General features: G+C 40.5%; 1 protein-coding gene across 2 annotated transcripts; it reads left to right on the forward strand.

Annotated features, from left to right (window-relative positions):
- The first annotated feature begins 1,164 nt into the window (after positions 1-1,164).
- LOC106928345 (serine/threonine-protein phosphatase 2A 55 kDa regulatory subunit B gamma isoform) lies at positions 1,165-25,506 on the forward strand. Of its 2 annotated transcripts, XM_015004549.2 has the most exons (10): positions 1,165-1,281; positions 1,612-1,943; positions 13,380-13,477; positions 13,639-13,804; positions 16,581-16,693; positions 17,261-17,438; positions 18,028-18,192; positions 19,116-19,285; positions 22,985-23,076; positions 23,518-25,506. In XM_015004549.2, the coding sequence occupies exons 2-10, from the start codon at positions 1,868-1,870 to the stop codon at positions 23,810-23,812; spliced, it is 1,353 nt and encodes a 450-aa protein (XP_014860035.1). In that variant the 5' UTR covers positions 1,165-1,281; positions 1,612-1,867; the 3' UTR covers positions 23,813-25,506. The 2 variants fall into 2 exon arrangements, with proteins under 2 accessions (XP_014860035.1, XP_014860034.1); XM_015004548.2 differs by lacking the exons at positions 1,165-1,281; positions 1,612-1,943 and adding an exon at positions 7,895-8,179.
- The last annotated feature ends 387 nt before the right edge of the window (positions 25,507-25,893 follow it).

The following is a 25,893-nucleotide window of genomic DNA, read 5'->3' on the forward strand; positions in this document are numbered from 1 at the left end:
CCGTTTGACCTTTCTTTCAAATGAATCTCGCTACATAATGGACAGTTTTCCTTGTCAGCCATAAAGTGGCTCCTCCTTCATAACCCTACTGACTCAGAAATCCAGCGCTCTGGACCAAATGCTTATTTCAGAGAAAGAGACACACTGCCACAATTTGTTCACTATTTCAATAGATGTTAAGAAGTAAATATTATGAATATGCTGTTTAATCTTCATATTCTTATCAAAACTGTCCCTGTACATTTCTCCATACAATATGCTGAAAGTTGCATGGTGACATCCAAATGATTCTCTCTGCCCAGGTATTTCGTTTGCTTGGAGGAGTCGGGATTTCAACATGGCGATGCCCAAGAAGCCCTTGTTTGTAGTGCATTTTACAAACATTGTGTTAAGCTTTACTTTCCATAAGCAAACATATGGATGGACATAGAGCTTTATAAAACATTCTATCTTTTTTATTTGATCTGAACAAAGAGTTTTGAGTTTTATGGAGTTTCGTGGAGGAAAGGTGTTTCTCTGTGCTCAGTGTTCTGTTGGTCAATCTTCTTTTCTTTCTGCAATGAGAGCACTCTGTTGCATGTAATGAGACATAAAACTATAACTTGTGTTATTCATTGGGCTTTAGGATCCTGTGTTAGTTATTAATGTGTTTCTAACAGCTTTGGTTCTAACTCTCAGAAACTATTTGAAGATAATAAAAATGAGGTCGTCCCATGATCTGTATTTGCCCATTTTTGCTTTGTGAATAAGACTGTCGCATGTTTAAAATTTAAGTCAGTTTCTCATCTCTATACTACTTCACTCAAATTTCTGTGCTCTGTTTGGTTTTCAGCACTGAGTGAAACAGCCTGAAACCCCTTTCCTGCCTCTTTACTCATTGATTACAACCTTATAAGATCCTCTGTCACTCCCTCTGGCCTCCCGCTGTTCCATCCTGTCTGCTTCTTCATCATACTTAATCAGCTACAGTCAGTGGTCGAGCAGATTCTCGTTTCTGTGATGATTGGCTCCTCCTGATTGAAGGTGGAGCCTCCAGCGATGCATCATGCAAACGTACCAGCGCAGCAGGACTCATCCTCTCCGCCTCTCCCTCCCCTCCCTCTCCTTACCTCTCACTCTTCCTCTCTCACATACGCCAGAGCTCAGACTGCAGCAGAGCGCAAAGCCAGCAAGGATTTTACCATTTCTTTTTGGGAAGGCAGAGAGACGTTTACCTGCTGAGGAGAGCCTGCATGGAGGGTTGATTGAAGAGGAGAATCTCACAAGCTGCTGAGTGTGTAGGTAAGAGTGTGTTTTAACTCATTGTGTGTGTATGTGTGTGTGTGTGTGCCTCCAAGTGAGTGGTTTCACTGCAGAAGCAGCAGCACTGCAGATACTTCGACCAAGAGCCCTGCTCTGCTCATCCCTCCCTCCCATCCCCCTCTCTCATCTTCCTCATCCTCTCTTCTGGTTTTGAAGAATCCACTGACTTTACCCATTTCTGTCGGGTCTGTGATGTCTGAGTGTGTTTATGGGAGAATATTCAGAACAGCCACTGCAGGGTGGACTTGTGCTGGCTTTCCCTCGCTGCACGAGTGATGCTGATGTTTTCAAATAATCCGCCTTCTGCAGGTTGACACCTGGTCTTCAGAAGCAGTTGCGAGGACTTTTGTAAGCCTCTCCATCTTTCCCAAGTGCACACTGCCAGCTTCCCGTCACCTCTTCTGGTTAGGATGCTCCGCTGTGCGCCCCTGTGCTGAGGAGGCGTCGGCGGGCAGCAGCATGGACGCTGTGCTGGCCGGCATCCCCGCCATCCCCTCCACCACCACCAATCTGCCACCACCACCACGCTGCCCAGCCGAGCCGGGGGCTCCCCCCATCCCCGCTGATGGGCGAAGACACTGACGCCACCCTGACTCTCAACCACCACGGCTTCCTCCCCGACCACAACTATGTGACTGAAGGTAAGAGGCAGACAGACGAGGTCGGGTGTGTTTACACGGATTCACTGTGGGACACAACAAGCTTAGGGTGGATTCCTAATCTGTAAGCTCTGTCTGTGTTGGTGTGTTCAGATAGAGCCGCAAACAGAAACTGTGTTGGCTATGTTTTCCTCTCTTCCTTCACTCATCAGCTGTTTTACTAGTTTGGCTTCAGGATTCCCACACGCTCTAGAAAAGCCTGCAATTTGATTTACAGTAAGTGCGTTCAGGGAGGAGAGGAAAAATAGTTTTATTTTTGATTCTCAGACAGTTTTTTCCCTCATGTCGTTACCTAAAAATCCATCCTTCCTCACTCTCTGGTTCCATATTTAAAGCCTTCTAGCTATTGAAATGTCTACATGATTTCATTACAAGCATTTTTATATAAACTTTAAACATTTCTCAGAAAAGAACTGAGACGTCTGGAAATTCGAGACGGGGATTTTGACCAGAGAATTGTGCCTGTATGCTTTGCTTGTGCTTTCATGCCTGCTGACCTTCTGTGTGCAACACAGCTCTTTGCTACACCACAGGAAGCAATTGATCTGGTCTAAGTCTAAATGTGTTTGTGTTTGACTCATATTGTGTCTGAGAGAGACAGCAAGAGCGAAAGAGAGAGAGAGAGAGAGGGAAATCTTAATTTCGCACAAAAACATGCCAGAAACTTCAACTACATTCTTGAATATGTATTAAGTCCGGTGTCACCTCTTACAGTCTGTTGCTGCCCCACTCGAATTTAAAACAGGTGCATGTGTCAAACTGAATGCATATCAGATCTGTGCCAAGGGACTATTAAAAAATTCAGCAGCACTTACCACCCACTGAATTTTCCCACAATCCTCTTTCTTTCCATCACACTGGATCTCCTGTCTGTCCTTCCTCACTGGTCTGCTCCTTGCTGCTCATTGCTCACCGTGCTTCCCGGACCAGATTATCATTAAAGGGTCACGCCAGTGTTAGAAGCTTATTTATCATCCTCTTAGCGATATAGGTAACCCATTTAAATTGTTTCTACTGCTTAGAAAATTCCTACGGTTTGTCACAACCACAAACTTACTTCATTGGGATTTTATGTGATATATCAACACAAAGAGACGCTGTAAAATGGATGAAAAAAGACAAATGAAAATCTTGAAGGTGTGCTGTTCATTGTCTATGGAGCATACCTATTAGTATTTTAGGCTGCATTCTGACGAGCACCATTCAGTCTGCTTTAATTGAACTCTAGTCCGTTTGACTAGAAAGTTCAGTTTGTTTGTGAAGATGTGAATGCGTGATCTAACTCTGAAGTGGATTTAAAAAGTGAAATCTGGCCTGTAAATACCTAGGTTTTGGTTCAATTAAGGTGAACTCTGGTGTGGTTTGAAAGCATATGTGGATCCAAGCAGGCTGATAGCAGGAAGCAGACTATAGCACAGGGCATTCTGGGTAAATACAACCAAAACGAATGTGAGAGTCTAGAGCTAGTGGGAGAAATGGCTTATGGTCTGTTGCCAAAGAAATCCTGTACCTGTTAAAATCTGACGCCACTCCATTTTTGTTTACATTTTGTGAAGAAGGAAGTTGTGCTTCTGTCTTTTTCAAAGGTTTTCATGTTATTTCCTTCAGTAGTTCTTGGTGTAGCGCCCCCACAGGTGAAGGGGGTGCAGACCGTTTTTTCAATTAGTTTGTATTGTCTGACACAGTGCGGCGTGAAGGCCAACCACACCAGCTGAAAATGTAAGAGACGTTGCAACTTTGGTCGCCAATCAAACCGAGTCTTCGAGACTATGAGGTGTTAAAATACCTTCAGTACAAATCCAGCTGTTCAGTGAAGGTCTTTTTGTTAGAAAAGATTAGTGAAGGACCAGCATGACTTACCAAATACCACTGACAGGTCATGCATGAAGATGTGAAGAAGTTTTAATTAGGCTATCTTGAGCTTTGAACATCTTTCGACGCACCGGTCAATTATATTAAAATGCAGAATATGGGTCACCAGGAAACCTACCAAGACATGGCAGACAAGTTAAACTGACAGATATTAATCAGAGAAGGAGCGTAAAGACTCTGGAGGACCTTCAGAGATCAACGAGCTGGACTATTTTACAGAAGAATGAGTCAAAATGTGAGGTTTTCTAAAATGTGCCAAATTTGCAGCTGTACTTGCATTGAACGGTGGCCCTACAGAGTACTGACTTGAGACACATATGTTACATATGCATATTACTTTTCAGAAAACTACGCATATGTTTGGTTCCAGTGGTCCATCACGTAAAAGCCAAAAAAATAATAAAAGTAAATGAAATTTTGTGGTTGTAACATGAAGACATTTTTTTTTTTAAATTCAAGAGTCTGTCCACCAAGTTTAGATACTGTAGGTTTGCCTGTTAATTGTATAAATGATTGTGTGTCCTGTGCAGTCAGGAGGTATCTTTGTTTGTCTGCAAGTGTGAATGAGGTTCTTGCTTCCTGGAGCTGTATGTCTGCACATTTCTGATATTTTTAGGTGGGTTTTCCGTAGTAAAACTTGAGCCTTATTACCCACAACCCATCTATGATCGCCATAGAAACAGTCAGCGGTGATAAACATCCTGCTTTTCATGCTTGACCAGTATGACTGACAGGCCGTCTCCACCCACCAATAATGGCAGTATTAATTATTCCACACATCGCAGGCACAGTCACAGACATTATTCACGGGGAATTGCTGATGAGCTCACTCCGAAGTGGACACACCGCCGTGGGTTGTTGTGGCAGATAATGTAGTAAGAGGCATAAATTACACGCTAAAAGGAAATCGGTTTCATATTCCTCTTATTAGAGTAAATATTTCCAATTAAAGAAAAAAAAAAAAAGGTTACCCCTCCCTCTTAGACTCTCGTACTCCACCCCTCCTTCACCTTTTATCCATGTTCACTTCTGTCCTCCTCCTTACCCCCACCCTCCCCACTCTACCCCATCGATCCACCATCGCAACCAGAAGCATTGTCCGACTCCAAAGTGGTGCGTCTGCTAAATAATTACCCAGCAGTGCTCTGAAGGCTGCTCAAACACAATGTTCTTCTGGATGTGAATGAGAGGCTGGTAGATTCAGAAAGACATGTGGGATTTTATGCTTGAGGGTAACTCTTAAATATAAGTCCTTTCTTAGACTTATTCATTCGTGTATTATTCGAGTAGATTATGTGCATCCTTTGTTTGCTCGGGTTTGTGCATATGGATGTTTGTGTGTCTGTAAGTGTTTTATGTGTGTGCACATACTGTACACACACGTAGGGATTCCCGCTGCAGCTTTAACACCTACCGGGATGGATGGTTAGGATCCCTCTTCTCTGCTGTCCCTCTCCTCCTTCCTTCCAACCACCATCTCTCACTTTACTCCCCTCACATGTTTTACGGCTTCCAAAATAAATCTCTCGGCTGCGTCCTCCCCCTCCAGATGGAGAAGCATTGTGTCCAAAAAACGGAGGAGGAAACAACAATAAGATCCAAATTTAGACGCTTTTGTGAAGGCATGTGGTAACTTAAAGCAAAAGATGAAACAGGCAATATTTCAAATAGACACAAATTCATCTGATAACACTTTTTTAATTACATAAGTATCAAGCATTAATACTCTTGAGTGAAGAAGTTAATTATTTTTTATTTGATGAGGGATTACCGTTTGACAGATTTGTATTTCTGTTAGATGTAAACAAATTAATGTAGTCTGATCAGATTATGTTACAAATTAAATGCAGGAATATTAACATTTAAAATAATTGAACAGTTTTTCATAGTTAGTTCACTGCATAGAGGGAATCCAAACAAGAACAGCTTAAATTCTTTGTGTCCTCTTCCTTTCGTTGGTCTTTGTCTGTACTGTTTGAAACAAAAATGGATCAATCTAAATATTTTTGCCTGATTGTGACCAATTCTGATTTCTCAAGAACTATAATATTAGAAGGTTTAAAAAACATATTAAAAAATCTATTTTTCCAATTTTTTTCCCGTTAGCATTTAGTAGCAGAAGCAACATGGCGCTGACCGAACATTTACAGTAAAACCTACTTTTACTGTAATGAATAATAACAACATGCTAATAGAGTTGACATTTTAAGCTAACTTTAACACATTATGTCTGCAATTACCAAAGCTAGCATGGCTAGCATTACTGGAAATTCAGTGTTCATGATTATTCCAGAGAGAATATCAATTAACTCTGAGATTTAAAAGAGAAATTTATCAACATTTTGAAATTCAGCCATGACAGACAGGGCATGAAAGGTCTAAAGGATAAATAGACTTTAGTGCAATAGGTTTAGCCTTCCTGTTACCTGACTAAACCTCAGACAGTCTCAACATGTCGAACATCTAGTTTCCTTCTTAAAAGCTTCGTACATCTGTGTGACTTCTCTGACTTTATTTGAAACATCTCACTGATGCAAATAACTACCTTGGAGACTTCTTCCTTCATTAACTTCATCCACACTGAACAGCATAATTGTTTCCTGATAATGCTAAGTCCTGGTGCATTCACTGACCTTGATTAATGAGAAGCTGACCAGTGGTCACAGCTGACTGAGATGAAGATTGACTGGCAGGTTTTCCGCCAATTCATCTTCGCATCCGTTGCTTCATGAAACACTAAACCGTAAATCTGTAAATATTTCTATTTTAGTTCTGTATTATTCAGCAAACACCCATAGGTCATTAAGCAGGTCTTTTAATAATGATTGATTTTAGATTTTCTGGTTAGTTTATGTCATATGACCTTTTAGTGAGGAGTGAGGGAGTTGAATGATTTGCATTTATTCATGTTGTACAAAAGTGGTTCAGGAACTAGAGGACTTACTCAAAGATGTCTTAACGTATGACTTGTGAGATTGTTTCTCTTACTGTGTTGGCCTTAAGCAGGAGAGTATTGTAAAAGGATGCTTGCTAATAGACGTTAGCTATGCTACTAACAATATAAGGAAAAAGGAGCACCAGCCATCATGCTGACCATCATGCTGACATGATGGCTGAATAGATTTGTTTTGTTTTTAGGGGCAAATAGTTGCAGGCTGCCACTTTGAACTGTTCCTACAGCAATAAGAAACGGGATACTTCTCGTTCTTGACATGAACACTCAGAGGTGATTGTGGAAAAACTGGATTTATTCTATACTTGCCCATGTTTTTCAAATATTTTGAGGACGCACTCTTTAGTCATGAACAACAAGCTCAAAGAATCACAAGATATGAAACTTGTTTCATATCTTATTGCCTATTTCACAAAAAACGTTGACACAGGGAACCGTTCTGTCCGTTTCTGTGTGATGTTTGAATGGACTGAGGCAACAGCGATGGCTTGAAGCTCGTAGTTGCTGTTCTACCTCGATTCATCGAGGACAAATTGTCTATTAGACCAGATAGATTATAAAGAGTGAATGAATCAGGGCCAGAACCAAGGCAGACATCCATCCATCCATCCATTTTCTTTACACCCTTGTCCCTTAGTGGGGTCGGGAGGGTTGCTGGTGCCCATCTCCAGCTAACTTTCCGGGCGAGAGGCGGGGTGCACCCTGGACAGGTCGCCAGTCTGTCACAAGGCAGACTTCTACCGTACGACTCTGGTGTGGTTTGTAATTTATAAAAAAATATGTTTCACCAACATGTTTCTCAAGATCTAGCAAATTTCAAATGTTGCGTCCGATTAAACGTTCCATGAAGAAAATCCAAATTAAATCAGATCATTAGTCAAGGAGGAAATTGGTTTGCTCTCCTTCTCTAAGCAGTTTATCACCTACTAAATCTCATTAATAGGACCAAACAAGACAAAGACGAACTCTCTGTTGCGTATCTATCTCTGTTCATCTCCTCATCTTTGTAACCTTCCTGCCCAACCCCGCCTGTGAGTATTTCATGTTGCGTAGACATAATGTCATCATGAATACACTCCCTGTACCTCTTTCTTTTAGCGAGTACTCATGCCCGAATGTGGTGATGTAGTAACTCAGTCCCTACCCTTAACCCTGCCCGGCCCTTCTCCCTTCCTCACCCTCTGCCTCCCTCCCTCCCCTCCCTCTCCCTGCCGTCCACCATTGCTCCTCTTACAGGGCTGCTCCTGGCTATAGCCTGAAGAGCTCCGCCCATCCTGTCCACCCCTCTCCACCCTGGAGTCCTCCCCCAGGATGTTGAGCCCCATCCAGGTGCTGTGCTCCGACATCACTACCCTTTCTCTGGAGCCTGAGCCGTTTGCCTCTTACACTGAAGGTCTGTTTTCTATCCTCTTCTTTCCCAAAGGTCCTATCTATGTCACACATTTGCGCCACACACAACCCCAAAATGACACATGATAGACTTGAGTGTGTGCGTGCGTGTGTGTGTGTGAGAGAATGCGGTATCATGAGTGAGTGTGTGCATCAGACAGGTGGATTCTCATGTGAGTCTGATTGTTATAAATATCTCAAACATCCCTTTGTCTCAATCTGTCTGCCTCATCCTTTATAGGTGAGTTTATTCTAGTAGCTGCAGATTTATTTTTGTCTCCATCAGGCTGGTTCTGTGTGAATTACATCTACGTTTTCCAGATATCTTTAAATAGTTTAACCTCAGATGACATGCTGCCTTCTTCAAAGCTTAGCTGTCCTACTTTGACTTCTTTTTTTTGTCAACTTGAAATAAAACTAGATCTGTTTGTCTATGAATGCTAATAAGGACGAGTTGCTCTCTGAATCTTTGAACACAAAGATATATTTAAAGTGTAGAAATCCACTCACATAAGGCTGCATCCTCTGTAACATTTCCATATTTTCTGCTTAAGAAATCCATAAACGCACAGAGAGGATCAACAAATCTACTGAAGGACTGCTTTTGCTTTTCTGCTTTTGTACATACTTGCAGAAGATAACCTTCAGAACATAAAAAATTGTCTTTAAGTTATATTTTTGCAGCTAAATAATAGCTGGAGCATCCGGCATGTTCTGAAGCTGATGCTGGTTTTATGATTCTAATTGTTTGAGTCTATAACCATTAGGCTCATACCAGCCCTGCTCCATTGTGCTGATGTGTGTTTGGAGAAACAGCAGACTCCCTGCTGTGCTGGGCTTAAACCCCTCCTCTGCACACACGTGCACCTTTAGCACAAACACAAGCACTATTTTTGATTTTTTTTTCTTTTTTAGATAACTGCAGAACTGCAGGACAGGGATCAATTTAACATCTCCCTCCGGCGCTTCTTCCTCCTCCTCCTCTCCCTCCGTCCTGTTTATTTCTCTGCTGGGTAATTGTGCACATGCACACAGGAAATGTGGGGTGCTTGAGCTGCGGCATGCACACACACCGTTTCCAACACACATGCACGTGCGTCTCCTGCTGAGTGGTGGCTTGTCACTGCTTTTAAGTGTGTGTTTTTGGCTCGGCTTTAATGGTCCGTGTTTACCCAGAACTGAGATTTCTATAATTGGAACATTTGCCACCCCCATCCTGCCCCTACAGAAACCCTAGGAGAAAGGATTTCCCCTCTCTGGGTTCTCACCACCCTCGTCTCTCACGGATCTCTTCTCACAATGTAACAAAAAAAAAAAAAAGGATTCAAACAAAAGATCTCTAGTTTCTTGTTACTTTAGTTCATTTTGGTGCCTGCCTTAAAAAAACAAACAAACAAACAAAAAAAACATCACAAAGCCTCTCCCACAAAACAGTTCACTTTTTAAGATTAATTAAACTACCATAAACCTAAAGTTTATTTATCAAATTGTGCAGCATTTTAGGAGTCGTAATACTTTGTCATGTTACAGCATTAAACTTCTACATATTTAAGTGAGATTTTATTTGACAAAGTGGAAATTAAATAATGCATTCTTTTCTAAATACAGTCGTAAAACCATGGTTTGCATTTATGTTTGGCCCTCTTTACCCTGATACTTCTAAATTAAATTCAATACATTTGACTAACACACTTCACTCATCTTCCTGCCAACCCTGAAAAACAAGAAACCCAACATAATGCTGCCACTAATATGTTTTACCCTGGAGATGGTGAGACGCTCTTCTGCCACAAAGTGTTAAAATTTGGTCTCATCTGACTTATCAGTTTCAAGAATAAAAGGAGAATATAAAAGGGGTTGATTGCGCTTCACATTCACACACTTCTTTGGCTTACTCACAAAACAGGAGTGAATATGTTTGCAAAGCGCTTTGGTTTAGACTTGATCAGCCTTCTTGGAATGATGATTTAGCTTTCTTTGAGCTTCAGCGACTGTTTCTGGACTTTAGAGCGAAACAGCTGATGTCTGATCAATGAATAGCTACGCCAAACCTTCCTGTAGGTTTACCAAGCTTTGATTGTAGAAAAATGTAAAGAAAGTTACTAAGAAATAATAAAAAACATCTTCAAATAATACCGGATATTTTAGGGAATTTATTGAGAAGTGCACGGTACTATAGATGTAAATTAGAATTTGTTTCCCCCTATGTCTTTCAGTGTGTTCTCATGTATTTGTGTAGGTAATTAAAGAAGATGTGCTGATTATTCCCTCAAATATTTCCCCCTCCTTTTGCGTATTTGAGCGTTTTTCTGTGTGACAGAGTCGTGTGTATTGACATGCAGCGTGCGGGCTAATGCACTTGCAGTCACCGTGTGTTCGTGCGGCTTCTGTGGAGTGACAGCTACTCAGGCCCGCCCACTAATGCACAGACACTGTTTGTTGCATCCAAACATGGCTGACTTCCTATACCTCACAGGACAAAAAGGGGAAGGGATCTCCACTCTCAGGCCCCTTTAAACCTCTTGTGTCTGATGCTGTACCTGTACCGGCATGTTCTTTTTTTTTATTCTTACTTATCTTGTAGATTTCTCCAAATGAGAAGATCAAAAGAGACAGATGGGCGTGAGAAGTGTGTGTTTGCAGAGGAGGTAAATAGGATCACAAAGATAAAGAGGGTGGAGTGTCTGCCCCGTATTCTCGTCGGCTACGTTGTGTGCTCCTCCTGTGGTTTTTCTTAGCTCTCTTTCTCTTACAAAGAGCATTGAGAATATGCTTTTCTGCCTGCCAGTGCGCACTCAGGTGACCAGGCTTGTGCTTATTAGTGAGTCAGAGCCCATGCTTCTTCACTGCTGTCCGTGCGCTCCGTCCCCTGCCGATAATTTAGCAGCATTTTTGGAAGGCGGACAAACAGCAGTGCAATTATTTCACCGCGCTGCGTCTTCCTGCAAGAATTAGATTGATGAATCCCGCTTCCTCCTTCATCACACTTCCATATACGGCAAGCCGTTATGAGTACTTCCACTGGTTGGATCGGCTCGTTACCGTGGCAACCCATACTCACCAGTGGAGGACCCCTCGTCCCTGTTCTTTTTTCTTTCTCCTTTCCACCTCGATCCCAATGCCTTTTTTCCCTCTACCATCCTTTCTCTTCCACCCGCAGCATCACCACCACCACTATGTACGCAGTTGGATACAGTCAGGCGGCCGGGGGCTGGGATGAGAGAAGAGAGAATGAGAGAGATTTGAAACATTAAAAATACAATAATAAGATTGCCCATTTAAAATCCATAAAAAATACTGTATTAAAATGATGTAAAACATAGTAAAAAGAAAAAAAATGACAACCAGTTACGGTCTGTGTGTTAAGATGAGGGTGAGTAATATTGTGTTGGTGTAGAGAGTGGTGATGAGTCCCTGCCTCCACTCATCATAAAATCTCTCCCTCTCCTCTCTCTCAAGGCCGTGACAAAACAGGCTTCTGCTCTCAATGAATACGCTCCCCATGCTCTATTTTTATTGCAGACAAAGCCGGTGAGGACATTATCTATCAAAACTAACCTCTGTGGATTTCCAAAACTAACCTCACACAGGAGTTACAGCAGGTCTGTGTTTTTAGCACAAGAATAATGTTCTCACTTTCGCATTTTAGATCAGCATTAATTAGACAAATGACGAGTAAATTACTGAAAATAAAACACACATAAGTTAGTGAATATGAACTCCTTTTGGTAGAGAAGTCGTTGAAGGGGTAGGCAAAACCTCAAAATAAGGACATCAAATTTACACCAGACAAATTTACGGACATCTTGTTGTGAACCTCAAACCTATTTCATCATGAGCTTATGATGAAATAAGCTCATGATGTAAAAGCTAAAATAAATCAGATAATGCCAGTGGCCATGCCTAATATTAACAGACAACTTGTGCATGTTCAAACATTTCCAACATGCAATGTCTCTGTTCCACCGTAGAGCAAAACTTTAACTGTTAATAAGTCATCCTTTTAGTGTGAATCCTTCGAATGCATCGACATGAAGAAAAACAATCCATGGAAAACACTGGACATCTGTGCATTTGATTTTTATGACAATGACGATGATGATCGCAGTCATCACCCTGGTGATACCGGACATAATTTTTTTTTGTATTTGCAAGTGTACAGATGACAGATTTAACACTTAACAGCTCAGCTATCATTTGTAAAAGGAGTGTTTATCTGCTCATCTGTGATGAAGAATTACACAGTGAGATTACTGTGGGAAAACAGAACAAGAAGTGAACACATTACATGTTGACTGTCTTCTCTAAGATGATGCTTTAGGAGACTATAATCATAAATGCTGTATTTAATCTCTTGCTTGGAAACCCTTCAGATTGTTATCAAGAATGTCCTGGTGCATTTCTCCATTTATTCTTGCTTCAAAATAAATAGAGCCTGCTGGTCCCTCTGAGGAGGTCCACACCATGGCGTTCCCACCTGCAAACTTTACTTTTGATGTTTTTGGAGAACCGTTCTTCTTCCAAACATGGTGTGTTCAACAGCATCCACAGAGTTCATGTTCAACCTGATCTTTCCAGACCAGTATTTCTCTGGTTTCTACAGACCTTCAGCAGCAAACATTAAGGAAAGTTTAACACGCTGTTTTTTCAGCAGTGGAATTGAAGATGTTACAGTTTAGTGTTTTACTTATTGCTTTCATAAGCATAAGCAAAACGTTACCTCCTGTCCCCACGTCTTTCTGAAGCGCTCAGTGAGTGCATCTGGGCTCTTCAACAACTCTTTTGCTCATTGTTTTGACTCGTCGTTTAGAAATCCTTCAGTGGTCACTTGGACTTGACTGCTTGTTTTTTTGTTTTTTTTTCCCCTGGTGGGGTTACTGTCGTAAACACAAAAAGCAGAAACATGTTAATAGAAGATGCATTGTATGTTCAGTAACTCGGTCACAATGTCGTGTAAACACTTGCACATTGGGGAAACGTAGCAGATCAGTTGTATCTATCTGACAATCAACAATGACATATATTTTGCTGAATTACATTTTATAGTTTAGATTTCTCTCCCTGTTTAGATTAGACAGATGAATGCTGGTGTGTGGTCGGTTATCTAATCTCTGTCCTCTTTGTCTCTTTTCTTCCATTTTTCCTCTCACACTATATCTCCTTCTTGGTTTTCCATCTTTGTTTCCTTGTCTTGTTTGCTCCAGCGGATATCATCTCCACTGTAGAGTTCAACCACACAGGAGAGCTCCTGGCCACAGGGGACAAAGGAGGCCGTGTGGTCATCTTTCAGAGGGAACCAGAGGTAGGAGCACACATCAATGCTCCGAACAAATACAAAGGAGTTTTGCACAACAGTAACAAATAAACCGTCTTCTATTCCAGCTGCAGTTTCGTCACATTATCAAGGATGCAATCCGGTCCGGACATTAACTTTGCATGTTTCACATGTTTTATTTTCCACAGAGCAAGTCTGAGCCATTTTCCCAGGGAGAGTACAATGTGTACAGCACCTTTCAGAGCCATGAGCCCGAATTCGACTACCTTAAAAGTCTGGAGATTGAGGAGAAGATCAATAAGATCCGATGGCTGCCTCAGCAGAACGCTGCTCACTTTCTCCTCTCCACCAATGGTGAGAGCAGAGAACAACCCACTGCACAGACACATCTTAAAGAAGCCGGGGCCAATTTTTAACTAGAGGTGGGCGTTATGACGATATTAGGCTGTAATGCATCAGAGTCATCTGTCAAAGCAGAGATCCTGATATAAAAGTGAAGTATCGTCATTTCATAGTAAGGTAAGGTAATTTTATTTATATAGCACATTTTCAGCAACAAGGCAATTCAAAGTGCTTTACATGAAAGTAGCAGAAAATGCTTACATATCATAGAATTCAATAAGTGAACCCCTGTCGACAGTATAACCCATAATATTGTGGAATTTGGTATGTTGTGAATGTGACAGAACAAATCTGGATTTGCACCAACAATCAAAATGTTTTTAAAAAGATGCTTAAATTGATTGAGCAGTAAAGGAGAAACTGTGTTGGCTGCTGCAGCTCATTTATTGCAGGGCTGTTGAGGCTCTGCAGGTTTTTTGCATCTCCAACTCAACTGACTCAAATTTTCTTAGAAAAATAGTGCAGAAATTTTTGCCCACCATTAGAACTGAGTATTTTAACAACCATAGCACATTTGATTTCATACAAGTCAAATAATAGCTAAATGTAGAAGTTACTAAGCGCTCTGGCCATTTAAACTGATGCGACTGATTCGGTTTTGTGCGAACAGAACCTCTGGTTCTTTTTTTTAAGCTATCCAGTTTGCTATATGAAAATATGGTTTATTTTCTTTTAGAGGTGTAGCGTCCGCACTGACGGGATTTCAGACTTTTATGTGAGGAAAAGGTGATTTATTTAGATATTTTATTTGAGTTTCATCAGATTTTACTTTACCTGATGCTTCACAAACTGTAAACTGCATTAGCATCCCAAGCTTGTGTTGCTTGGCAGAGGAGTCGGGATTTATACTCTACATCCAAAGTTTATGGCTTTACGGTAAGATCTGTAGGTTTACCCTGAGAGCCACATTATTGATTTCTTCTTGTTCTATATTATTCATGATGGAGAGTATGAAAACTGTGGGAGCTGCTTCAGCAGATTAGTGTTGAACCTACGGAGAAGCTGTCTGTATTTCCAGTGTACTGGTATGAAGTGAATTTGAACAACATGTCCGTGTTGTTTCTTTTGTCCCTTTTCAGGATTTTGCCAAAAAAAATTAATGAAATTTATATGACATTTAGTTTTTACATAACCTCAACACTTCTCACAACAAGATGAGAAAATTCACTTCAAGCCAGTAGTAAACATGTGGTGCTCCAGGTTGGTGGAGAGATTAACGTTCTGTTGTTATCAGGGAGCAGTTGCAGGTAAACACTCCCTTTATTTGACCAACAGATTGAAAAATGTGTTGCTGCTGCAGCAGCTAATTATTAATAAAACAGTTTGCAGAAGTCATCAGATGCTTTGTGTGTAAATACTGAAAATCATTTTACTCAAGGTACCTGGGATGTTTTGCCTTTGTTATTGCTTTTACAAAGCAACCACAATCAACAAAAGTTGGACTTTTTGAAAAAAAAAAATAGCAAAAAAAAAAAAAACTTTAGTGTCAAAGTGTAAATTTCAACAAAATAACAAATAATGTCTAACATAAAAAAAATTTAGTTCAATGCAATTTATTTATGTAACGCCAATTCACAAAATGAGTCATCTTGAAAATTGATCCTACTTATCAAACAATGCAGTTAAATTCAGTTTATAAATAAGTTTTATATTTATGGAAACCCAGCAGGTTGCATCAAGTCACTTGCTTGCAGCATTCCCTCCTCTTGGACGAGGATTTGGCGACAGCAGACAATCCTTCCTAACATGCGTGTGGTGACAGTGGAGAGGAAAACTCGTCTTTAACAGGAAGTAACCTGGCTGAGTACAAATGTTTATCTGCCACGATCGAATGGGTGTTTGAGAACACAAAGCATGCGCACAAAAATCAGAACACAGAAGCACTGATCTGAGTTAGTTTCTATGTTAAAATAAGCCACTGCATAAATATTCACCCCCTTTAAAGAGACTGACGTAATTTAACTGAGATCCAGCCAATTGGTGCTAGTAGTCTCATAATAAGTGGAATAGAGATGACCTGAGTGCAGTGATTGTGTTTCTAGTGGCTGTGGTATAACGACATGTGTCTGGAAGGTCCATTCATTGGTTAATTAATACCTCTGCTTAGCATTATAGCCTGAAGACAAAAAACATCTCAAGCAAATCAGAGAAAAGGTTGCAGAAAAGTATAAGTCAGGAGATGGATACAAAAAAGTTTGTAGTGCTGCTTTTTTGTAATATATTTTGTGAAAAAAGGCCAATTTAGGTGGCCAAGATTGATGTGCAAAAGCTTTGATTGATCCTGTAGCAAGAAGTGTTTCAAATAGAGAAACTGTTTTTGCTGCGTGGGATATTCTTACTTTTTTGTTATGGGGGGTCTTTGGGATAAGTGAGGGATTTCACTCCATCCTATTATACTGTGACATAATTACTCAGTGTTATAAAAATGGCTGCAGGTAGGTGTGTGTGAGGCTGCAACAAGCTGCTCTCTGTCAGAATAAATTACTTAATATACTTTAATAAAGCGACTGCTTTTTTTGTCTTTATAAACGGCTCATTATCTGCTTAGTCCTCACGTCTACACATTTCCTTAGCTCAACAAGATCCTAAGAAAAGCAAAAGCAAAGTAAAAAAAAAAAATCTAGGGAAACACCTCCAACATGTCTGGGTTTGCAGACCTCATCGAGAGACGATGCCTTTTTAGAAATTCCCATTATAAGTTGCCTAATTGACCTGATTTGTTTTCCAGATAAAACCATAAAGTTGTGGAAGGTGAGTGAAAGAGATAAGCGACCAGAAGGATACAACCTGAAGGATGAAGAAGGTCGCATCAAGGATGTCTCTACAGTCACCTCTTTACAGGTATAAATACATCTCATCTCATCTCATCTTATCTTATCTTATCTTATCTTATCTTATCTTATCTTATCTTATCTTATCTTATCTTATCTTATCTTATCTTATCTTATCTTATCTTATCTTATATTGTGGTTTGTTAGCTGGCCAGTGAAACTGGGTCAGTGGATTCAGCTGTGCTTACATGTACAAAAGTGGGTCAGTAGCACAAGGTACACATGAGAGTGAGTTAATGGGGGAGGTGGAATCCTCTAACATGAGCAGCTGCTTCAGCCGAACATCTGCTCTTGATCTAAATTGTTTAGAGCATTGGTGTTCGTAGTAGGACTTAAATCAGTCGCTAACTGGTGGAGAACTAATTCAGCCTACAATAACGTGAATTATTGCATTTTGATTTTCCAGTAAAGGCTGCATCTTTTTTTCTCTCATTTCTTTTATTTAATGGGTTGTAACATTAAATATTAATATATAGTAGCGCTTTTTAAATGAAATATGTCTGCTATATCTTGGCAATTTTTTTTTCCCTGTAAGCAGCCAGAAGGGACATAATGCTGCTCTGCTCTTTGCTTCCAGGTGCCGGTCTTGAAGCCGATGGACCTGATGGTGGAGGTGAGCCCCCGGCGGGTGTTTGCCAACGCCCACACGTACCATATCAACTCCATCTCGGTCAATTCGGACTACGAGACCTACATGTCGGCGGACGACCTGAGGATCAACCTCTGGCATCTAGACATCACTGACCGCAGCTTCAGTATCCTTTTACTGTCACAATCGAGGCAATGTGGACTCCAACTCTCACACACAAACACAAGTACATCAATAAAGCGTGTGCTCATACTTGCATGAACCCCACCCCTCCTCCCACACACACACATAACAACTTCCACTTTGCAAATCCCACTTTACTGTACAGATAAAAAACCCCTGCTGTTGGGGGAGGGGCGTATTATTGCTGAAGAGTGAAACTATGTCCTAATGAATAATGCAGAAGCTGCATAAATATTCAAGCCCCTTTCTGGGTTCTAATCCAGGTTGGATTGCAAAGCATTCACATCCAGAACCCAGACAGGATTATATTATTACAGTTTATATGGAATTACTTTTCGCTCAACAACTTCCCTGAAGATATATTTTTATTAGTTTGTTTTATTCAGTTGTGTATTTGGAGTCTGTGTCGGCTGTGTTTTTATCATTCTAAGGCTTTGCAAACATTTTTTGTGTGTGTGAATTAAAAAAAATAGCTTAATTTAATCTCTGGGTATTTGAGATAGGTTACTTTTGCAGAATAAAGCAGTAACTGATTTTCTGCTGTTTCCCTGAACAATGCCTCTTTCTATCAGACATTGTGGACATCAAACCAGCAAACATGGAGGATCTGACGGAGGTGATCACAGCTGCAGAGTTTCACCCCCTCCACTGTAACCTGTTTGTTTACAGCAGCAGCAAAGGCACCCTACGCCTCTGTGACATGAGAGAAGCAGCGCTGTGCGACAAGCACTCCAAATGTAAGCATTCCTGCCGAGACGCAGTCAGAGGTTATTTTAAGTGATCTTTTTTTCTTTTTTTACTTCAACCGTGATGATTTTTAAAACTATGCTTTTGAGCTATTAGTTTGTCTGTTTTGTTTGTTTTTTTTATTTGGCATTCTAGTAAAAACATTTTAAGTGCTGGTTAATTGATTTCTTGACACTTTTAGAACATTTTATACAGCCGAGGCTTCATTTTGATTAAAGCCAGGCTGGGAAAGATGGCAGTCACATGTGACTGCAGCGCATTAGCATGTGAGCTTTTCGTCCAGTAATGTACTAAACTGACTGTCTCGAACACTAACATCTTATTTAATTCATTGTTTTACTGCTTTTTTTCAGTAGTTCATGTTATATAGAACGTGGACTACAAGAAAATCTAGTTAATCTGTGTGTTTTAGTTTAAAGTGTAGAAAACCTGTCAATAAGTTCCTGACAGCATATCAGCAGTATCCACTAGGTCTCATTCAACATGTTGGTTATTTGGAACATGGGACAGAGTTTCATAAATCTGCCTCCACTAAGGGACACAAATCATTGACGGTAGGTGCCTTTAATCTTTAATGCGAGGGCCCCAAGGTACCAAGGCTGCTTTTTTATTGCCCCTTTTCTTCCTGCTGAAATGTCTATCATTTGATTTACAGCTCTGACCATGAGTCAGTGATGCTGAGGTCCTTTGCAAACCATACTTATTTTGAAGCTAGGGCTTTTATTTTAATTGGCAAAAATAGCTAAAATTTGCAGAGGTTAGCACGTAGCAGTATCTCAGAACGGCTCACTTAAAGAGTCTTTGCCTTACTGTCACCATGAAAACTCATCAGAGTCACATTGTACCTCTATTATAAAGCTAAACAGCAGTGGTGTTCACCTTCTTCCTACTTTATCTCTTTCACCTGGTGCAGTGTTTGAGGAGCCCGAGGATCCTAGCGCTCGCTCCTTTTTCTCCGAGATTATCTCCTCTGTGTCTGACGTGAAGTTCAGCCACAGCGGTCGCTACCTGCTCACCAGAGACTACCTGACTGCAAAGGTGTGGGACCTCAACATGGAGAGCAAGCCCCTGGAGACATACCAGGTCTGTGTGACAACTGATATGTGACACCATATGTCTGCAGCACTCCAAGAAATCCACACAGATGAAGAAATCAGCACAATGTAATCCAGAAGTTGATTTTCATGCAATGTGGTGAAATGAACATGCTTACGGAAATATTTTTAGTTGATCTTTTTTGATATCACCAACTTCTAGATGTCTCCTGTGAGCAGGAATTAGATGGGTATTTTTTGCTCAGATTAAGTTTTGGTCTTTAATTTCTGAAGGTTTTAGAAGCCTCCTCTCTGCTCTTTGATATTCAGTTATTTTTTAAAATTTTCAATCATTTGAAATTGGTTGATTAACCAAACCATTCTACTGACAGAACTTTCTAAGAAATCAACTGAGAGTTTCCTTGGCTGTGTGTTTGGGGTCTTTATGTCTTGCTGAAAAGCAAAACTCTCGATTCATCAGATCTGTTGTTCAGATTTTTATCAAGAATCTGAACTAAACTAATCTTTAGAATCTCACTAAAACTTCTCCTTCAATCCTTTTCGTTCATCACACAAAGCACCATGTGCTGAACACTCCATGATGTTGTTTTTCAGACTTGGTGCAAACCATGACATTTAAAGACTTTGATCTCATATAAGCAGAGCATATTATTGATTTTCATTAGCTCATCCAAGCGTTCTGTTGCATTATGGTTTTTCTTCAGCAGTGGAGTCTTGTCTGGTGAATAGTCTTTAATATACAGTATCAGCAGACTAGGCATCAAATGTGCATTGACTGTTGCACAATGTCTTTCTAAGGTCTAATTTCAGATGTTGTTTAGCGTTTTGTACTTCTTACCACCTTCTTCATACTGTTGTGTTTAATGGTTATTTTCAGTGCTCTATATATATTTAAACACCAGATTGAGAAAGGCATTTAAGAGCCAACTTCTTCTGCAGATTTTCAGCCCAATTTGCTTGATTTTTGTTGTATTTTAGCAAATTTTCATTAACTCTTTAAATCATACCTCATGTGTATTTCTCACTAGGCTCTGCAGGTTTGCCGAAATTATAGAAACACATACATGTCACAAATAGATAAATCTTTTCCAACCCAAAAAGTTCAAATATTGTGACATACGTTCGTCTTAACAATTCCCAGAAAACTGTTGTGATATTTGTTTTTATTACTAGAAATATTCCACATGGAAGTGTGAAATCCATTGACATAAGACATATTTAAAAATGCAGGGTTACATTTAGCGTTGCTCTATAAGGTTTTAGTTTTACAAACAGACCCACTTATAAAGCAGTGAATCTCACCAATGTGCACACTCAGTCAAATTGAACCCTGAGCAGGGTTTAACTTATTTAAACATTCTGGTTTAAATATCGAGCTTTGCTGACAGAGAGCCCAAAAAGTCTGGTTCTCTCTCACCGTCTTATTTAGAGAAGTCTTATACGAACACCTTTATCATCGTATTTATACAATTCTTATTTGAAAAAGTCTGCAGACTTTTAGTTTACCACATCTTGTTTAAAACAATTGGGGGAAAAAGCCATAAAACACCTCAACTCCAAGATCAAACCTAACGATAATAATTTACTTTTAAGACTTATCCTCCAAAACTCATATTGTGTTTACTTTTTCTCTGCCGCTGGCTGACCAAAGCTGTGTTGCCGCCATTCATAATAACAGTTTGAGAAATTAATTACGAGGCAGAAACTTTTCCTCACATGCACACAGTCCTAACTAATGATTACATCTTTCCACATAACCTTCCTGGAAAAATTCAACTGAATTTAAGCCAGAATAAGCTTCCCACTGATGTCAGCCCTAAAACCTTTTGGTAAATGTAGTTCACTGGATGTCAGGCGAAGATTAAAACAGCTTTGCGTGCTTATCAAATACTAAGTTGATCAAATAATCTCCTCTTCAAACAGCCATTTCTGGTTGTTTACATAAAAAAAAAAAAAAAGGTCACACAAGTTTCTGTTTATTCGTTTATGATGATCCGCTAAGTCTCTGTGAGTGTCCAGTGTTGCTGTGACGGGCGTTTAGGTGGACACGTCTGCCTGCAGGTATGCCTGACGTGTGAGGGCCCCTGAGGCAGCCTTGAGTGGGAGGCAACGACGCGCTGGAGCTATTTATAGGCTGCAGAGCCTCCACTCATAAAGTAAAGCGGGAAGGAGGGATACCTTACACAGTGGCTGACACCTAGATCTGCAATGCAGCACAGAGAGGGAGGGGGCAGAGAGGGAGAGCAAGGGGGAGAACCGGGGTGTGGGACTGGGAGGCAGACTGGGGACAGCGTGATGGAAAAGAGAGGAACGGGAAGGGTAAAGAAAAGGATGCAGGAGTGAGAAGAAAGTAAACGATGTAGAGATATCTGTATTGCTGTAATTACTTCGACACGTAGCCTGAAGGTGCAATAATGGACAGACTGAGAAGAACAAGCAGCATGTGGGTCAGAGTTACTTTATCTTTAGCATTTATAGGCAGCACTTTTACAAATATCTAGTGATACTTCAATCTGAATTTTCTGATTTATTTCAAATTTCAGACAGCAGACAGAGGCTAAAAAACTCAAGAGGAAAATTACTTTTGCAAAGCACATTTTGTAAGAAATGCCACAATTTTTGTTTCAGCTCCTTTGTTAATTATTTACAGAATGAACATTGCTGATCACTTTGTTGCTACGACATGTCTTTACATCACATGTTCTTGTAGCAGAAAATTAATTTGAGATATTTTTATGAATTACATTTTCATTTCTTCTTTCTCAGTAAGTGAGGATTATAAAGGTCTACGCTGCAATCAGCGTCATGTTTCAAATCTGATCTACCATGGATTATACAAAGCACTGCAGAGATCCCACAAAGTCAAAAAAACAAAGTATGGGAAAGGCTGGAATTTGATTTATGTACTTTCAAAGTGTATACAATAGAAAACGACAGAACATTTTTATTTATCTGTCCCATTGTCTAAATGCACCAGTGGGAACCTTTATTTGTTTTTTCGTTTTTTGCTTATTATGCATATTGTGTATATCACTTCTGACACCACGTGAAAGTCTTTGAGAGGAGAAAACAGAGAAACAAACCACACTAAACGTCTCTCATACATCAATCTAATGAGCTAGAACAAATAAAAAGCCCAAAAACTATAAACTACAGTGGTTGTTTTGCTGTTTATAAGAGAATATGCAGACAGCAGAAAATAGTCTCCAGTTCCAGCTGACATTGTCCCTTTTGACCCCGTGCAGAAAGGTCCGTTGGGAAAAACAAAAATGTCCCACAAAGTGATGTACAAGCACAAAGCGACCTCAGCTTGACCGTTTATTGATTGCAAGGCGACTGACTGCTGACTTTATGCAGAATGTGGAAGGTAAGGATGGGATGCACATCACGGCGGCTGCAGGTTGCAAAAACTTGCATCACCAAAAGACACAGTGCTGAACTGGAAAGGTCGAAGGGAGGCACGAGGGGAAACAGCTAACAACTGTGTGTGAGTGAAGGTGTGATGAACCTGAACTGGATTTTAATCAACTGAGTTGCTGTGGAAAAGCTTTTTGAATTAGAATAAACTCCGATCCTAAGTATTGGTGAAGGATGGTGTGGATGGTTTCTAAGACAGCTCGACCAAATTGCTCTTTTCTTAGATTCGGGTGTTTGTGCATGTCTGCCGTGAACCAGAGTCTCTGAGTGACACCGTAAAATTTTATTCCTTGTCCGTGTTTTCCTCCAGGTACACGATTACCTCCGCAGCAAGTTGTGCTCCCTTTACGAGAACGACTGCATCTTCGACAAGTTTGAGTGTGCCTGGAACGGCTCGGACAGGTAGGTCATGCAATGGGTTGGTCTCTGTGCTTTGATGAACAAAAACAAATATTTAATTTGGAGAAATCCAAACCTGGTCAAAGGCATCAAAGCTTAAGGTTTGATACCTGTGGTCTGGATGAACGGTCGTGTTTTAAGAGGTTTTGAGTTCGAGCCACAGATTTTTCTTGTTTGAGTGGGGATTGAACACGGCACCTTAGGATGTTCAACGTCTGATGTTGTTTTTAAAACTTCTTCTCAACTTTACGTCTAACTTGCTTACTGTGAACGTTAGTCTTCGTGATGCTCTCATTAATGTTCTCTAACAAACCTCTGACACCTTAAATTTCACTCACGTAAAATATTATTTACTTATGACACATCCTGGATCTTATTTAGGGGTATCAAAGTAGCGTGATGTAAAAAAAGAGAAGACAAATCTTCTGTTTTTGCTTTGTCCAGTGTGATTATGACCGGCGCCTACAACAACTTTTTCCGAATGTTTGACCGCAACACCAAGCGAGACGTGACCCTGGAGGCCTCGAGGGAGAGCAGCAAACCCAGAGCCGTCCTGAAGCCACGGAGGGTCTGCGCCGCCGGCGGGAAACGGCGGAAGGACGACATCAGCGTGGACAGCCTGGACTTCACCAAGAAGATCCTGCACACGGCCTGGCACCCCAACGAGAACATCATCGCCATCGCCGCCACCAACAACCTGTACATCTTCCAGGACAAACTCAACTCCGAGATGCACTGATGAAGGGTCGTCGGCGGCGGGTCCAAACGAGTTTACAAGCAAACATGCAACTATGCTAGAATGTACATTATCAGACTCAAACGCTGGCCCACAGAACCCAGGAAGATGCCTAACGCACACAGTCAGAATGCATACACACGTTCATCTCCTCCTTAGCCTCCCACAAGTGAACAGAGTCCAGTCAGGGATAAAAAAAAAGGAAACTGGCTGCATTACGCAATGGGTTATTATTGAAAATTGTCCAAACTGTGTTTATTTTTATTGTTATCCTGTGGATTGTGGTAAATGGTGTGGTAATCACCACAGCTTGGCTTCTGAGTGGGATCAGATCTCCTCTCGGGCTGGAAGGACGTTTACATTTCTTTGTCTTTTTTTAACTCTTCAGGCTCTCTTGCTTTCTCCACCTCCTCCTCCTCACCTCTCTGTATCCGTGTGCTCAAGCAAAGCCTATTCTTATCCCCTTTGCCCACTGTTTTGTGTAAAAAAAAAAAAAAAAAAAAAAATTGGGCCATTTATATAACTGTCTGTTTTTCATTCCAGATAAAGCTCTCTGTTTTTGTAACTTCTTGTTAAATGTCGACGACGAAAGGCAGACCTGATGATGAAAACGAAGCGACACGTGAGATATGCAAAGATGAACCCCGTGACTTTCCCCTCATCCCAAACTGCACCAGACGCCTCTGCCCTCAAGAGGGGTGAAGCACTCACAGTCCTGCAGGCAGAAGCAGACGCTAACAGACACAAACCCACTACGAACCGTGTGTTTAAGCAATGACTGTTTTCATTTTTAGCCAAAACACGTCCAAACATATCAGTTTGTGTTTTTCGCTTCTGATCCAGGGCTGTTGTGTGTGCTGCTGCTGCTGCTTCAACACTCAATACATTAAACTCAGATAAAGCAAAAAAGTAAAAAAATAATCATAAATATAAAAATAAAAAAATAAAAAAAAACGGCGAAGAAATATTTGCAACAATCAAGCAAAAAGATGCTGCATGTTCAACAGATTTACTTTATAAATCGTCTGTCTGACTGACTTGGCTGCCTTCTTTAAACATTTAAACCTAGCTGTAGAAAGGCTTCAGGGGGACCTGACGGGGGTTCCCTCCACAGCAGCACGAGCCGCCGTAGATGACCCTTGACCTCCTATTTGTGTCCTCGGATGCAGAAGCATGTTTACTCGAGTTTGGTTTGTACACGTCCATTCTGAATGAAGCCGTCCACAAATCAGTGTAAACTGAGAACCGAGAAGAATGGGGAATGTTTCAGATTAAATGTTGTACCTTAAAATAATCAGAATAACAACAACAACAAAACTTTAGAGCGGCCTCAGTGGTGTTTGTATATAACGGCTCTGTTTCTGACATGAGGTTTAGTTTCGTCTGTCGACCAACCGCGGCCTCCAAAGCTACAGCGGAGTGATGGTACTTTAATCTCTTCAGCCTTCCTCACTGATTACTTTTTTTTTTTTTTTTTGGGATGTGCAGAAGTTTTTATTTTTTAAAAGACGGGCGCTTTTATGTTTGGAATATGTGTCGGTCGTACTCCATGTCTTTATCAAATACAGTTGATTCACATATTTTTGTCTAAATATATGTTGACATGATTGTCAAATGGACAGTTATAAATAATGTTAATATCTTCCTTTGTTTCTTTCTCTTTTTTTCAATAAAGGATTCAACAAAATTGCACCCAATGAGGACACAGTTGTAGTTTCTGTTGTAAACGTGTGTCTGGAAATCTTGTTTATTTACCACGTATACTGAAGCACCACCTAGTGGCTTTACGTCGTTATTACACTTGGATGGGAAAGAGGCGTGATAGACAAATCTTCTAAAAACTTGGAACATTACTGAATAATTGACCACTTCACATAAGCAATGCACATGAATATAATTTTTTGACATTCTGTTTGTTATCTTTTGTTGACGTGTGCTTTTCTAAACACTTAAGTAGTGGACATAAAAAGTTCACACTGTTGAAATGAGGAATTGTGAAACGCAAACAAAATTAGACTGAGAAAAATTTAGAAAAACATGCTTACACATTTATTGTGACGTTGTGAATAATATCAACTGAAAAA

This window comes from Poecilia mexicana, unplaced genomic scaffold (genome assembly GCF_051168715.1).
Source record: "Poecilia mexicana isolate PSO_F unplaced genomic scaffold, ASM5116871v1 scaffold_10, whole genome shotgun sequence".
NCBI lineage: Eukaryota > Metazoa > Chordata > Actinopteri > Cyprinodontiformes > Poeciliidae > Poecilia > Poecilia mexicana.